Genomic DNA, 14,939 nt, shown 5'->3' on the forward strand with positions numbered 1-14,939 from the left:
TGCTTGGATCTTGGACTTTTGACCCTGAAATGGGGGCAGGGGTAGACTAGGCTGGACAGCGGACACTCTGACTTTCCCTTTAGCAATGTTAAACAGAAGAGGCTCACTTTGGGGTCCAGAACATTTTCCCTTCTAAACGTGGGCCCAGACCACTGCCCTGTCCCTCCCCATTAAGAAGCAGCAGCCACAGCCAAGTTTTAATCATTTAATTAATTAACACCTTTGAATGAAACCCACACAGAGCTTGTCCATGTGTCTCACTCCGGCTTTGGGGCAGAGGAAATGGATTGTTTGTATAGACATATCAAAGACTCAAAAATTTAAAGAAATATATATATATATATACTTCTCTCTCTAACATTTTTATGGAAATTAAAAATCAGAGGCTTTTGGTCTCTCCATGTGCACTAGGTCAAGCTCATTTATCCCAGAGGACAAAGAAGGGTTGCCTCTTGGAGATCCTCCTTTCTCCTTGTACTCTGTCCCACCCAGTGGGGAAACAAGCTCAGAAGATTCTAAGTGAAGATAAGGAGCTCAAATAACACGAGGAGGGGAGGGAAAGACACAAGGTGGGCTCCTTCCCACCTCCAGCAGCTCTAGGCTACTGCCAGGGCCTGGTGTTACAGAAGCTTTGGCCTGGTCCTGGTTCCCGGTTCCCAGGGGGTTGAGTCAGGAGCTCTGAGCTGAGCACTGCTTACTAACTAACTGTCCTCTTTCCCCTACTCACTGGGCAGGCTCAGCGCATACCCAGCAGCAGCTCTCCATTACCCAAAGGGCAGAGAAGAACACTGGTTTATAACGACAGGAAGAAGAGACTAGTGAGAGAGCCAGAGCTACCTGGGTTCTCAGACCACATTCCCCCTGTCCCCAGCTCTTGTACTGGGAAGGGGTCAACCTCTCTCCTGGGTGGAGGAGAAGCAGCTAAAAGCGAGGTTCCATGCCAGGCTCAAGCCCCAGTCACTATTGAGAAAAGAGGATCAAGACAGAAGGGGTGGTCCTGGTGGCAGCCACGCTGCAGTGGAAGGAGGCACTAGGGCCACCCCCGTGGAGCCACTGGGGCCAGTGGGAAAGCCGGCTTACCTAGATAAGTGGCACAGGCTGAAAATGGAAAGGTCACTGAAATTCCTGGAGGAGGGATGAGTAGCAGAGGCTGATGTCTAGGGGGCAACCACCCAGTCTGCCTGTGGGAGCAGAGTGCCCCCTCACTGACTAGGGGAAGAGTCTGGAACAGAATGTACCTTTGGCTTGCCATCCATGTCACTCAGCATCAGCTCCCCCAGTGGAGCCACCTGTGCTGAAAGGACATGCACGGAGCAGAAAGAAAGGCCAGAGAATGAAACCCATAGGGCCAGGTCTGGGCCCACTGCCCAAATAAGCTCTTCCTTGCCAGACCCACCCCTGCATCCAGGTCCGCAGGACTTCTGCTGAGCTGAAAGGGACCCACCCAGCTTTGCCATGGACCATGGGCTTCTGCCTCTGAAGAGTCGTGCCCACCCACCCCAACCTGATGAAGTGAAACAGGGCCAAGTGCCCACTGAGATGACTCCCTACTCTGTTCTGCTCACTGAGGACAGAGCGAACCTCCCCTCTGGTTCTTTCTCCCCGATGCATCTGGGACCTGGCAGACTCCCACTTCCTGTTCCCGCGTGGAGCACCTGGCAGAACTGGAAGGCAGGAGGGTGGGTGGTGGTACGTTGAGGCACAGAAAGGCTAATGCCCCCACTACACCTTTTGTGCTTTGGAATTCCACAGCCCCACTTCTGCCTCCAGCCTGGAGAAGCCTGTGGGAATACAATGATTTGCCCACCTCCAAGAACTGAAAAAAAGGAGCAAAGTGGATCAGAGGAGGGGGACAGATCAGTCCCAGCCATGGGCTGGCTGCTGGGGACTGATGCTGCTGCCATGTAAACAGGCCCTCAGAATGTGGTTTCATGGGCCCTGGAGGATGGACATGCAGCCACTTTTCAAAAGTGCTTTGATTCTGGACTACAGTATGTGCATGATTTGGACATGAAAAAGAAAAGAAAAAATTTTAACTCAAGTGAGGTGTTCTGTTCCCAACTCTGTGGCCCTGAGGCCAGCAGGGGGCGCAGCCACCCACTCCCACCAGCTACCTCCTTCAAGATGAGGCTAAGGCCAAGACTGAGGCTGCAGCTGCCAGAGATGAATCCACTCGGGAAAAGGCATGAGAGCTGGATGACTTGGAGGGCAGGATCAATACCAGGCTTGCATAAATATCGAAGGCCGTGGAGGTTAAGGCTGCAGGCGTCCTCTCTATTAGGTTAAGTGTCCACCGTTATCCTCTCATCCTTGGAGCCACTCAGGTCCCTGAGATTGTATTCCTGGGATGGGTCAGCAGTGCCAGCAAGGTGCCTGGTGGTCAGACCAACTCTTTCTGTGGGTCTGTGGGGGGAAAAGAGATACTCAACAAGGGGCCTCCCAGCTTGGTTTTGGCCACTAAGAGCCCAGGGCACATCCTCACCCCTCACTTTATTGACCATGCCAACAGCACTGGGCTAGACATTTCACAAATGTTCCCTCTGCCACTATAACATATCACTGCCCCACACATTACAGTGAGGAACTTGAGGCTAGGGTGAGTAGATAAAATGGCAAAGTTGGAATTCAAACTTAGTAGGTCTGATTCCAAAGCTCCACACACCATGCTCCTTCACTGTAGCTCATCAGAGGTGACAGGTCACCCTTCCCAGGCACCGAGACCAGAAAAATCTGAAAGATCCAAAAGCAAATCCCTAGTGGCAGGACTTCTGATACCTATTTCCCATGACCAGTGATGGGACCCACACCCTACTGCTGCTCACTGTACCTGAGCCGGGCTGGCCCAGCTTCTGCTCCTCTGGGCCCACCAGCTGCAGGACACCTCCATTCTTTGTCAGCTCCTCCTTAGTCCTGTCCTCTGCATGAGGGAGCCCGTTGGTAGGAGGAGCAGTAAGGGGTTCAGCCCGAGGAAAGCAGGGGGAGGGGGGTGGGGGGACTCCCCCAGAGGGCTTGCGGGCCACGGGCGGGGGAGCCTTAGGTGGCTTCTTTGGGGCCTGGGGTGGCCGTTGCTCTGAGATGCTCCGTAGTTCAGCTACCAGGTTCCGCTGGAGGTCAGCCTGGGCCTCAGGGGACACAGGCCGCTCCAGCTGCAGCTTCTTAGTGCCCTTGGAGAAGATGAAGCTGGCCGTAGAGGCAGGGGACCGTGGCTCTGCCTCAGGTGGTCCATTGGGCTGGGCACTCACAGGGCCCACGCTGGCCGCCAGACTGGAGGCCTTGAGTCGCACAGCAGCATGGAGCCCTGAGGAGGGGGCAGGTGCTGGGCTGGCCCGCCCTGACAGGGCTCTTCGTAGTGGCTTCTGGGGGGGTGATGGCCCTGATGCTGGATTTGGAGCCACTGTGGGGGCGCCCACAGAGCGCAGCCGAACCATCTGCAGGAGTGAGGGCGTGACCAGGGGTGCACCAGCATCCTCCCAGGGGAGCCCCCCACCCTTGCTGCAGCCCACTGGTTCCTTTCGAGGAGCCTTGGCCAGAAGCCCTGTGACAGAACCAGCAGGAGGTGGGGCTGGTGGAGCTGGAGGAGGGTCTGGGGTATCACAGGGCTGGCTCTGGAAAGAGATAGTAGCTGAAGGGGGCTCCAAGGGTTGTGAAGGGCCTTCAGGCTCAGGGCCAGCCACAGAGAAAAAGGCCTCCTCTGGTGGAGGGAAGTCAGCCATGGAGAGGTCCTGCTCCTCCGGTGCAGGAGGTGGGGGTGGGGGCCAGTTGGGATCTTGGAGGGACTCCTCAGTAGTCTCTGGGGCAGACAGGGCCTCCTCAACCACCTCTGGCTTCTTAGTGGGTGGTGGGGGTGGATGATAAGATGGGGGTGGGGATGGTGGGGGTGACGGGGCTTTGGAGGCAACAGGAGAAGCCTTAGGTGGGGTCAGGGATACCTGGGGAGTGGGTAGGGACTCAGGACTGGCAGCAGTGGTAGAGATGGGCCCAGGGATCACAGCCAGGGCAGCTGGAGCAGGGTCAGCTTGGTTAGGGCTCTTGGGCTTTGAGGGAGGTGGGGAGAAGGGTGCAGGCACCTTGGGGTGAGGAGGTATGACGAACCTGTCACCCAGGGCAGTTGATGTGTGTGGACCAGAACGATCTGAGGGGGCTGGATCAGAGGAGGAGGAACAGAGAGACGTGAGAGAGGAGGACACAGAAGCCCCAGGAGATCGGAGGGAAGTGACACGCTCTGGTTTAGGGGGTTGGATCTTGCCTGGGGAAGCAGAAGCCCCTGCTAGACCCTTGGGAGGGAGGGTAGGGGTACCACTTTGGCTCGAGTATCCACTGGAGGGTGAGAGTGTCCGTTCTGGGGAGCGTGGGGGGCGCCGGGAACCAGCTGGAGACAAGCCAGGCACCCAGCTACCTGCTAAGTTGGATGGACAGGGTGCTGCCCCCATCCCTTCTGACCCGCCCGTGGTGGGCGGCCGGGGCAGCTGTGGCTGCTGCTTCCGCTCGGGCTTGGGGGGCAATCCCAAGGGCCCATCAGGTGCTGCTGAGCCACGCTGATGGAGCGAGTGGGTCCGGCGGGGAGGTGGCGGGGGCCGCTTCAGCTTACGTAGGGACACACTGCGGCCAGACAGCTGCCCACCACTCCGAATGCTGATGGTGTCCGAGGCCTCAGCAGTGCTGCCCCCGCTGGGAGAGCCCCTCCCACTGCCCCCCTGGGGAGGGGGCACCACGCTATTGCTGGCCACAGAGCCCTCCGGCCGGCCCTCAGAGCCACCCTTAGAGGAGAGAGTGGAGCCGTCAGATACGATGGTCTCAGAGGACTGGGAGTGGCTCCAGTTGTCACTGGAGGAGGAAGGGTGGCGGCTGCGGGGCCTCGGGCTGGAGGCTGAGAAGAAGCGGCCCAGTGAGCGGACAGAGGCTGGGCTGGCTGAGAGCAGGCTGCAGCGACTCAGTGTGCGCAGGCTGCAGCGGCCCAGGGCCACCACGTCCACTGTAGGTGGCAGCACAGCATGCGGGATCAGCTTCGACAAGTAGGTGGCCTGGGGCGAGATGGACATGGCCGGGCTCAGGGGTTCCGGCGGCCCTGCCCCTCCTGTCAGTCCCGGCACTGCTAGGGACATGGGCCGGGTCAGTGGCAAGGGCCGGGCCCCCGTGGACCGGCCCACAAGGCTGTCATCCCGGTAGATACGGTCGATGTGGCGCTGTAGCATGGCCTCTGCCTCAGCACCAGCTTCTGCCTCTGCCTCCAGCGCCCGCAGGGACACCCTGGCCCCTGGCCCTGTGGCTACTCCCGCCGGGCGGCCATCCACTGTGGGGATGCGTACGGCCTCCCGTGGACCAGGAGGCCGAGGAGTACCTGGAGCCTCACGTTCGTTCCGCAGGCCTGGACCGGACAGGGAAGACGTGGGAGTCAGCAGAGGGGTTGGCCAGGGCTCCCCACCCAACACCTCCACATCGGGGGCTCACCGAGTTCCTTCTGCACATGCTGTGGCAGTCCCAGCACAGTGCTCCGCCGCTCCCGCCGACGCCGCCCTGACTTTCCAGATGATTTGGGAAATGAGTCATGGGGTCGGAAGGTGGAGCCTAGGGGCCAGTCCAGAGGAGAGAAACTGTTAGAGCAGGTCTCGGGGCAAATTCTGCAGAGCGCTACTTTTATAGAATATTAAAAAGAGCTCTGCGAAAAAAGATTTCCACAGTCAAGTAAGCATGGGCAAAGCTAGGTTAAACAAAGCTACATACTTCTTTTCTGCAAGCCTTCTGGAAGGCTTTACTAGGTCTATAATGGTAATTTCCATTTGGCAAACACCTATTGTGTGTTAGCATGCTAAGCACTTGGCATTCATTCCAGTAAGGTAAGTATTCTATCCTCATTTTTATAGAACATCAAACAGAAGTACAGAGGTTAAGGGTTGGCCCAAGATCACACAGCTGTAAATAGTAACACTAGGCTCAAACCCAGGTTTCCCAACTCTTAACTGGCCTGCTTTTCAGTTAATGTTCATCATGAATCTCCAGGAGGACATAGGGTACTATATTTCCTGAATTCACTGAGTCACAGAGCCTTGGGAAACACTAGATTAGGAGGAAAAGGGGAGGCTGCAGGTGCTGGGACCCAGATGGTGGCCACCACCCCTCTCCCCTGTGCAAGAATCCCAGCTGGTAAGCAGACACCTTTGCGCTGGATCATCTCAGAGCGGATAGAGAGAGCGTCCTCTGCCGTGGAGCTCTCGGCCGTGAAGGACGTGGTCTGGCTGCAGAAGGAGATGCTATCTTCATCAGGCCCGGTCCGGGAGGACTGTTGGGAGAAGGATCAGGCCTTGGCCTCAGACCCAGAACCACCCTAGAGGTGTGAGTGGGGCTTACCCTTGCCTCCTCAGGCTCCCCTTTGGAAATTTTAACCCAGGTTCACCTCCCTTTCCTCCCACCCCCACACCATTGTCACCTAGTACTGAGCAGGCATCAGCTAGAACAATCCTGGACCAGCCCTCAGGGGGCATCTAGTCTAGCCCTTCATGATACAGAAAGGAAACAGTTCCAGAAGGCTGCAAAGACAAACTTGCCTGAGATCACCAGGGAGGGAAGGGTAGAGTCAGGACTGAGCTGGGGGCAGGGCTCACCTGGATGCTCTGGGTGTCTCCATGGTCCCAAGCACCCTTGTTCAATTTCTGTTTTTCTGGAAGACACCAGAATGGTGTACTGAGCAAGGCACCAGACCTTAGGAGCTGAGAGCAGCACTGGAGGGGAGGAGGCAGAAGTTACCTTGGTGCTGTAGGGAACGAAGCCCCTCCTGGGCCTGCGTGTGCAGCTCTTCCAGGTGAGGTGGTCGCCCACTGGGGAAGAAGACATTGTCCTGGTGCTCATCCACTACAGATACTGGCCCCTGGCCGGGCCCTACACTTAGACGTTTGTCACTCTCAGCCTTGGCAGAACCTGGTGGGATGGAGGAGGAAGGAAAGTGAGGCCCAAAGGCATCTGGGCCCTGGGGATGCACAGGCCCCACAACAAGGGCATCCACAGTCCCCAGACTGCACAGGGCACCTGCACATACATGCAACACCCACTTCCCCTTCTACTCAGGACACAGTTCTAGGGTATACATTCAACACACACAACCCCCAAGTACATACACAAACTACATCCAAGGATACATTTATCTGAGCACCACACCCCACAAAGGGTACCATACCCAAGGCCCATATGCCCATCAGATATCCACACAAGACCCCCAGGCTTCAATATGTATACAAACAAACAGCATCCAAGTATAACCACATCTGTGTACCCGCACCAGAGCACGCCCAGCCCCCAGGTGTACACACGATACCCACAATCCCCATTCTGTATAGACGCAAACAGTAGCCAAATATACACACAACTGTCACTCAGGGCCCCATGCAAGGAACCCCAGTGTACACAGAGCCCATAACAAATACATTCCTCTTGTCTCCAGATCCCGAAAACTTTACAGGAAAACAACCCATCTTTTTGTACACCCCCTTGGCCCAGGTCCAAGAAAAAGACACCACGGGACACTAGGAATGGGTGGGCACTAGCAAGGGTCATAACCAGATTCCCAGGAAGTCCTGGGGTATGGACCAAACCAAGGATATGGTCTCTTGGGTCCCCTACTCACCCATGTGGCTGTCCCTTAGTGGAAGGAAAGGCAGGGGAGGGGAGAAAAGGGATCTGGGCCCCTCCACTCCCAGATGAGGCAGCCCCAGCCTCTCTTGGGGGAACAGTCCCAGGCATCCCCCTCTCCTGGAGGCCCAGGCCCCTGGCACAGAGGAGCCAAGAGATCCATTACAAAGGATCTTATTACAGGCCCCGCCCATGGAGGAGCTGGTCATCCAACCCTAGGAATAGGGAGCTGTGTCAGCACTTTGCAGCTCCAGACCCCCTTTAAATGGAACCCACAGCATAAGCAAAAGCTCTGGGAGGGTCATGTGACCTTGGCAGCACCTTGTAGAAGGACAGGAACAAAACAAGCCCTTTAAACGGCCACGCCCCAAGATCCTGGTCTTCAGCTGACACCTGGCCTGCCCTGTCCTCGGTCCTCAGCCCATTCTTCAACAGCCAAGCTCCTGCCCAGGGAATCCTCAGGAATCCCACAAAGTCAGAGCTAGGAGGTTTCTCAGGGACCATCTCCCTAATCTCATGAATTTACAACTCCAAAAACAAGCTCAAAGTTCTTGCTTAAGGTCACCCAGCAAATCGGAGTCAGAACCAGGACTAAACCCGAGTTTTCCACTCAACCTGGGGGTCCTCTGACCCCCACATCTTACTCCAGGCCTGAAAGCCCAGTTCCTAGAAGGAAGCTGGCATAGGCCCCTCCCACCAAAACTTCACCCCCAGGTCTCTAAACATGTGTTTGCTGATCTGCTCCACCCCCAACTTCCAGGGGTACTACTTTCCTCTCTACCCTGCTCCCCACATCCCATCCTCCCCACACACTGAGCTGAATTGGGAGGGGGTCCCCTACCTCTTGGAACTGAGGTACTGGAATGTACTCAGTAAAGTGTGGGTACCCCTGGAGGAAAGCAGTCCTGCCGGAGGACTGCGGGCTTCAAGGTCAGACACCTGGAGCCATCCTCCAAACAAGAGATCAGACAAAGGCAGTGGGAAAGCAGCTGGACAAAGGCACCACCGCGGACAGGAGTCTGGCCTCATTACTGGCCCCCATCCCCCACCCCCTTACCTTCCCCGTCCTTGATCCCCCATTCTACAGAAGAGTCTGGCAAATGGGGGTGTCAGGGATCCCTCATCTTCCCCCAGCCACACCCACTCACCCTTCTTCTTGAAAAGGCCGAGGAGCGCCGGGAGGTGGCGGCCCAGGAACACCACCATGACTGCGGGCGCCACTCGGATCGTCCCCTACTTCGACCTCTCCAGAACGCCGGGTGACGCCTTCACCATGACCGAGCGCGAAGGGGATGAGTCTGCGACCAACTGCAGAGCGCCGGATCCAGGCAGACGAGGGGGAGGGGCTGCTCTCCAGGTCCTCCTCCTACCTTCAGCGCTGATCCCGCCCATCCACCGACCCCGCCCCTCGAGTGTCCTGCATGGGCACAAACCCTCCCAGACTCCGACAGGGAAACTGAGGCCCAGAGTCTCTGGAGAACCTCTAGGAGTTTCAAAGATATAATTCCAGGGGCAACCCACTACCCCTGTGCCTGAGTCCTTTTCTAAGCAGTCAGGAGCCAAAGCTAAGGCAGGGGTCTCAGCTGCCAGATGGTAGGTGGAAAAGCTGCTAGACTAGACTTGGCAAGGTGCCCACCCCTGCTGTCCTCCTGGCTGGTAAGGATGATTCCCTGGGGAAGGAGCTCAGAGCATGGAGCAGCCAAGCAGAAGCCCAGGACTCCTGGCAGGGATGGCAAGGCCACTGGCAGAGGTCCCTGGAGGAGTAGAAGCCAGCCCAGGACACAGTGCTGGCTGGGAAGCCAAGGAGATGCCCAGAGTAGACTCACAGTGGCTGGTGCTAATAACCCCTCATGTGTAGGTTCAGCCCCAGATTTTCCAAAGGATTATTTTTCCCACTTTGGTAATGTGTAAACTCTCCAAGGTCACACAACAGAGACAGGCCTTCAGTGCAGACCTCATGCTCCTCCACCCCAGGATTCTTCCCATTGGCCTCATTCTGTGCCTCAGTGACTCTGTTGGATCACCAGGCAGAGCAGAATGAGCCAAGAAACAGCTCAGAGATGAGGGCAGTAAGACTGGGGGCAGGAGGAAGGTACTTGGAGGGAAGTCAGGCCCAGGTTCAAATCCAGCTCCATCACACACAAGTCATGACCTCATATGGAAACAAGGCCAATAACTCCTCTATAAGACTGTTGTATCCATTCATTTAATCAGCAGATATTTATTAAATTAGTACTAAGGGCTACAGCTAGCGGAGAGCTTTCATCTTGTTCACCAGTATATCCCTAGTGTCTAAATCAGTGTCTGGCAAATACTATGTGTTCAATAAATATTTGATGAATACATGAATTAGATAAACCAGCAAAATAATTTTAGATAGTGAGGGCTGAGGAGCTGTGACAGGAAGTAGGTGCCTTTAGGGGGCATCAAAGAAAGGCCACTGGAACTGAGACCCGAGAAGGAGCCAGCTAGGGCAAGTGCTGGGCACAGAGCTTTCTAGAAAGAGGCAGCAATGTAAAGGCCTTGAGGCAGGCGTGGTGGGCTTCCCAGAACAGAGAGGAGGCCAGTGTGGCTGGAACGTGGTAAGCAAAGGAGAGAATGGCAGGACATGAGAAGAGGCAGGAGGTAGGTCAGGTAGGGCCTTGGCAGAGTCTGGATTTTATTTAAAAAGCTCCAGGAGGTCAATAGTGAAGGTTAAGCTGGGTATTGACAGTGTTAAAAGAGATTCCCCCTGGCAACTCCGAAGAGTAGCTGAGACAGTGGACGAGAAGGCCTGTGAACTGGAAGTGCTGTCCCCCAAGCTCACCTGAGGACACCCCTCTCTCACAGCGCCCTTCTCTCTCCGAGTCCCTAGCGATCTAAGAATTCGCAGTGGCTCCCACCCTGCAAGACCGTTCTGCTGGTCCTTCCCCGTTGCTGAGCCACTTCTCAGGGACCACTCATGCAGACAGCCGAGCCCTGGCTCTCTGGAGAAAATTCTGTGGGGCTGGATGGTATATATCCACAGATGACTGAAATCTAAACACCACTCCTAAGAAGTAGGCACTTTTATCTTCATTTTGCAGATTAGGAAATGGAGACCAGAGAGGGCAAGCATTATAAAGCTGGTAAATAGGGGAGCAACATTTGAAATCAAGACCCACTTAAATCCAAAAGCCATGTTCTGTCCACTGTGCCAGCTACAAACCTGATCTCTCCTCTGAAGAAGGGTTGAATGACCCTATATCATCCCTGCAAATTTGAGGCTTCTTGACCACATTGTCCCCTCTTCCCTCCTTCGTAGGCCAGACTCATCCACCCTTCTTATTAGTCCCACTCAAACGGAAAAGAACAGTAGACTGACACTTGTAGGCTGATTAATTCATGCCAGGCACTTTGCCAGGAACTGGTGGAAGGCAGTCTCTGCCCTCACAGATCTGACAACAGCACTTCGAGGCGGGTACTCGAAGATACTCTCCTGGTAACTGACCATGGGTCTATGAGGCTCAGAAAGCTGGGTGACTTCCCACGCTGTGGCTGGCCCCAAAAGTGGAGCCTTCAACCATGCAGGATACAGCCATGCTCAGCTTACCTCAACCAGCGAAACTAAGGGCTGAGCTCTGCTAAGTCAGGGGACGGGGAACATCAGCTCAAGGTCCCAGGCCCATAGCAGGCAGTCAGGGCCACAGCTGCAAATTCCCCAGCCAGATCCAAGGCTCTCACACTTGATAACATCTGGTTCCCCCAGCAACACCCTTCCCCCTACCCACCCAAGGCTAGGCCAGAGCCAGGCCCTCTCTGAGACACCCCAGGCACAGGTCTACACACCTGTGGCATGTTTGGGGGAGAGGCTCAGCAACTGGGGTCTCAGGTGGAGGGCAGGCACCTCACAAAGAAACTAAGGCCCGGAGAGCAGGAGGACCTTGCCCAAGGCCACATGGAGTGTTCCAGGACTTCCTGCCCGGCAAAGTCCAGAGGTGCAGCCTGGTGCTGAGGCTCACCATGCAGCTGCAGCCTCGGCCTCCCCTACCTGCGCTGGGGAGGAGGCTTCAGGATCAGAGAACACACCTTGCCCACCTCCCCGGCCACGCCTCCCAAGGCACAGGGCACATCAGGAAGCACACCTGCAAGTTCAGGAGCTTAGCGACAGCTCCCCAGCAGAGATGTGCGGCACACACCTCCAAAATGTCCCACTGGGCCATCCCTCCAGGTGGGTGCTCTCATGGTCACGTCCACAAAGCACACCCACGTCTCCCTAGTCCACGTCCTCCGTGCACATGAGTGTCAATGCACAGACGCACACAGGGCCCTACTGGGTGGCTATGTGTACATGAAGGCAGGTACATGTATCACCACTCTGGGGCTTTCCTGAGCCTGGGGACAGGAAGGAATGATGGAGGGAGCCCCCTGCTGTCTAAGGCCACATGCGGATGTGTGCATGTGTACACAAGTCTTGGCAACATCCTGCACCGGGTGAGGCCTCAACCTGTCCTGTTCCAGAGCAAGGGGCGGGGGCTGCGGCGCACCCACAGCCAGGCCGGCCTGACTCAGGAGAGAGGAATGAAGGGGGAGGGCTCAGCTGCCCAGGTGGCCTCGCTCAGGAGCCAGGAGGCAGGGTGTTTGGAGACCCTAAGTCTCAACCCCTCACTGTCCTACAGGTGGACAAACCAAGGTCCAGAGGGGGCCAGAGTCTTCCCATAGGAGCAGAAACCAGAGCACGCATAGATTTTATTCTCTTAGGGGCAAGACAAAGGAAAGTGGACATAACTTTCAGGTGGAGGCACTTTCCAATTTTCAAAAACTTTCTCTTCTACAGTCTCGCAGAACAAGAAACCTGAGAGGTAGGTGTGCGTTCCCTTCTTACAAATGAGCACAAGGAGGCTGGAGGGAAAGTGACTTGCTCAAGGTCACCCAATGAGGAAGTGACCAAGCCCACATTCGAACCTGGGTCTCACTCCAAATGCCTTAGTGATCCTAAGTCTCAGGAAATTAAGGGGGTGGGGAGTCAGAGGGGTGGTCCCAACCTCAGTCCCTGCCCAAAGTGGGGGAGCTCTGCACCCCATCTGTGCAGAAGGGGAATCTCCGTCCTTCCTTTTCTCAGTGTGAAGCCCCACCCTGGCCAGGGCAGAGCTGACAGGCCGGTTCTACGGTAAATATTGGGGGGCAGGGAGTGCCTGGGACAGGGAGGGGAGGATCCCCTCCCACAGGCGCCTGGGGGAACGGGCAGTAACACAGGGAGGAATTAGCTACCATGATATTAATAAATGTCATAATGAGTTTCCGGGTCAGTATCTGTTACTGACAATGACATAATAATCTCTTTCGGCCAGCGTGCAATTCTGACTTTCCAAAGCTCTTTCCTTTGTTCCTTCAAGGCATGATTATCCTCATTTTATAGATGCCGGAGAGGCAGCCACCATAAAGTCAAGAGAGAAAAAGGCTGGGAGTCAGAAGGTCTGGATTCCAGGCCTTGGACAAACGAACCAGCCTCTCAGGGCCACAGTCTCATCTGTAAAGTGGGACTAATACCCACCTCATAGAGTGCCTTTGAAAGTTAAAGCCACGCAACCAAGTGTAAACACAAAGTCTCTGTCGTCATCAGGAGCCTCTGCCTCTCCAGGATCTGAGTGCCAACTGAGACACACATGGTCTCACTAAATCCTCCTCACCATACAGAGACACTCCCCTAGGGTTAGTGACTTGCCTAAGGTCACACAGCTAGCAATGGTAGTCGGGATGTGAGCCCAGCTCCGACTGGCTGCCAAAATCATGTTCTTCCCATGCCACCAGAGGCCTCCTAGCCCATCCACTTCCGGAGTGCTCTTCAAATCTCAAGTGGAGTTAAGAACCATTGTTAAGATAAGGTTTGATAAGGGACACTTAACATCAGCTCCAGTATCAGCTCCTCAGTGGCCTAGTCCTGTCTGGCAGCCCTAACACCCCTGTTTGGGAGGAAAGGGAATTCAGAGCCCAGATCAGGCATCCCGCTGCCTGGGAGTCAGGAGTGCTAGGCCTGAGCTCTCACTGCCCCTCAATTGCAGCATGATCCTGAGCCAGGCCCTGCCTTCTTCTGGGCCTCAGTTTCTTCATCTGTGAGGTGGGAGGGTAGGAGAGATGATCTTTAAAGAGCCCTTAGCATGCATGACTCTGCCCCTAGAACGAGGGCAGTGGTCCCACTCTTTGCTCAGGGCCTGGGGCACAAGGGGGTTCAGCTTATCTCAGATCCCTCAGACCAGAGAGGGCTGGGCCAGTGCCTTATCTGAAAGCCCAGGGTTCCCACAAGCAAGTCTAGACATACAGTTGGTAACAGGTCTCCCCACCCTAATAAATGGGAGGAGACATAGGAAGAAAGGGGGCAGTGGAGGTAACAGGAGCAGGCCTTCCCCCAGCTGTGGCCCCTGATACTTCAAGCCCAGAGGCAGGGGAGTCTGACTCCACCAATGACTTAGTCAATCTCTTCATCTGCAAAGTGGGAACAATAAACCCTACTAGGAGGAGGGCAATGTGTGTAAACCTGACAGTATAATGCATGGGAACAGGAGGAGGGCAGAGTGGTAGGGGTACTCCCTGAACTTCCAATTTACATCCTCCACCAATCCCCTAACTTCCCAGGACCAAGCCCACAGCTGGACTGGAGTGGGAGGGTTGAGTAGGATGCCTGAGAGCCAAGGCCAAGCAATCCCAACCAGGTTACGGTGTCTTTCCAGCAGTGGGGAGACCTCTCCCCATCCACCCTCATCCTTGTCTGTGGTCTAAGGGTATTTGTAACATAGGATCGAACAACTCTTCCTTGAATCTTGGTTTTTCCCCTCCCACTGCCCACCTGCTCCCTCTCTGAGCTGTTGGGGGCTTCAATGTTTAGTCCTCAACCCCTCCTCCGCCCCCTCCACCACAGTGCTTCCTCCACGTGTGCTCTCTACACAGTCCAAATCCCTCAGGGCCTCAGGCTTTCTTTGCCCAGAGGACATGCAGGCCCCTTCATCATAAGAGAAAACCCATCTATCCCTACAATGATGACGAGCACAGGCTTTGGAATCTGACAGGCTTGGGTTTGAATCCCTGTTTGGTAACCTTGCTGAGTGGCCTTGGACAAGAGATGTCACTTCTCTGAGCTGCAGCTTTCTCATCTGTAAAATGGGGAGAATAATAGCTTCTAGCTTGTAAGACTGTTGGACGACAAATGAATTCATCAATGTAAAGGGTTTAGCACAGGGTTTATCTCTGTATTATCTGCTACCATCCCTAAGCCAAGCAGCCCTCTCTAGCCCTTATCCTGAACATCTGATTAATCCCAGGTCCTATCACTTCTCCCACCTCCTCCACAGTGTCTCTGCAGCTGC

The 14,939-nt window shown here is 55.4% G+C and overlaps 1 protein-coding gene across 5 annotated transcripts in view; it reads right to left on the reverse strand.

Annotated features, from left to right (window-relative positions):
• Positions 1 to 191: 191 nt before the first annotated feature.
• NHSL3 (NHS like 3) overlaps positions 192 to 14,939 on the reverse strand; it is a 29,286-nt gene continuing 14,538 nt past the window's right edge. For 3 of the 5 annotated variants that reach the window (XM_074376920.1, XM_074376918.1, XM_074376921.1), the window contains exons 2-8: positions 6,742 to 6,912; positions 6,600 to 6,655; positions 6,154 to 6,277; positions 5,449 to 5,565; positions 2,828 to 5,365; positions 2,663 to 2,730; positions 192 to 2,403 (exon numbers count right to left, since the gene is read on the reverse strand). In XM_074376920.1, the coding sequence (XP_074233021.1) occupies positions 2,699 to 2,730; positions 2,828 to 5,365; positions 5,449 to 5,565; positions 6,154 to 6,277; positions 6,600 to 6,655; positions 6,742 to 6,912 (3,038 nt within the window). In that variant the 3' untranslated portion in view covers positions 192 to 2,403; positions 2,663 to 2,698. Of the gene's footprint in view, positions 2,404 to 2,662; positions 2,731 to 2,827; positions 5,366 to 5,448; positions 5,566 to 6,153; positions 6,278 to 6,599; positions 6,656 to 6,741; positions 6,913 to 8,768; positions 11,323 to 14,939 lie in introns of those variants that run through there. The other 2 variants (XM_045514624.2, XM_074376919.1) reach the window with 2 other exon arrangements.

Source organism: Camelus bactrianus, chromosome 13, assembly GCF_048773025.1.
Source record: "Camelus bactrianus isolate YW-2024 breed Bactrian camel chromosome 13, ASM4877302v1, whole genome shotgun sequence".
Classification (NCBI taxonomy): Eukaryota; Metazoa; Chordata; class Mammalia; order Artiodactyla; family Camelidae; genus Camelus; species Camelus bactrianus.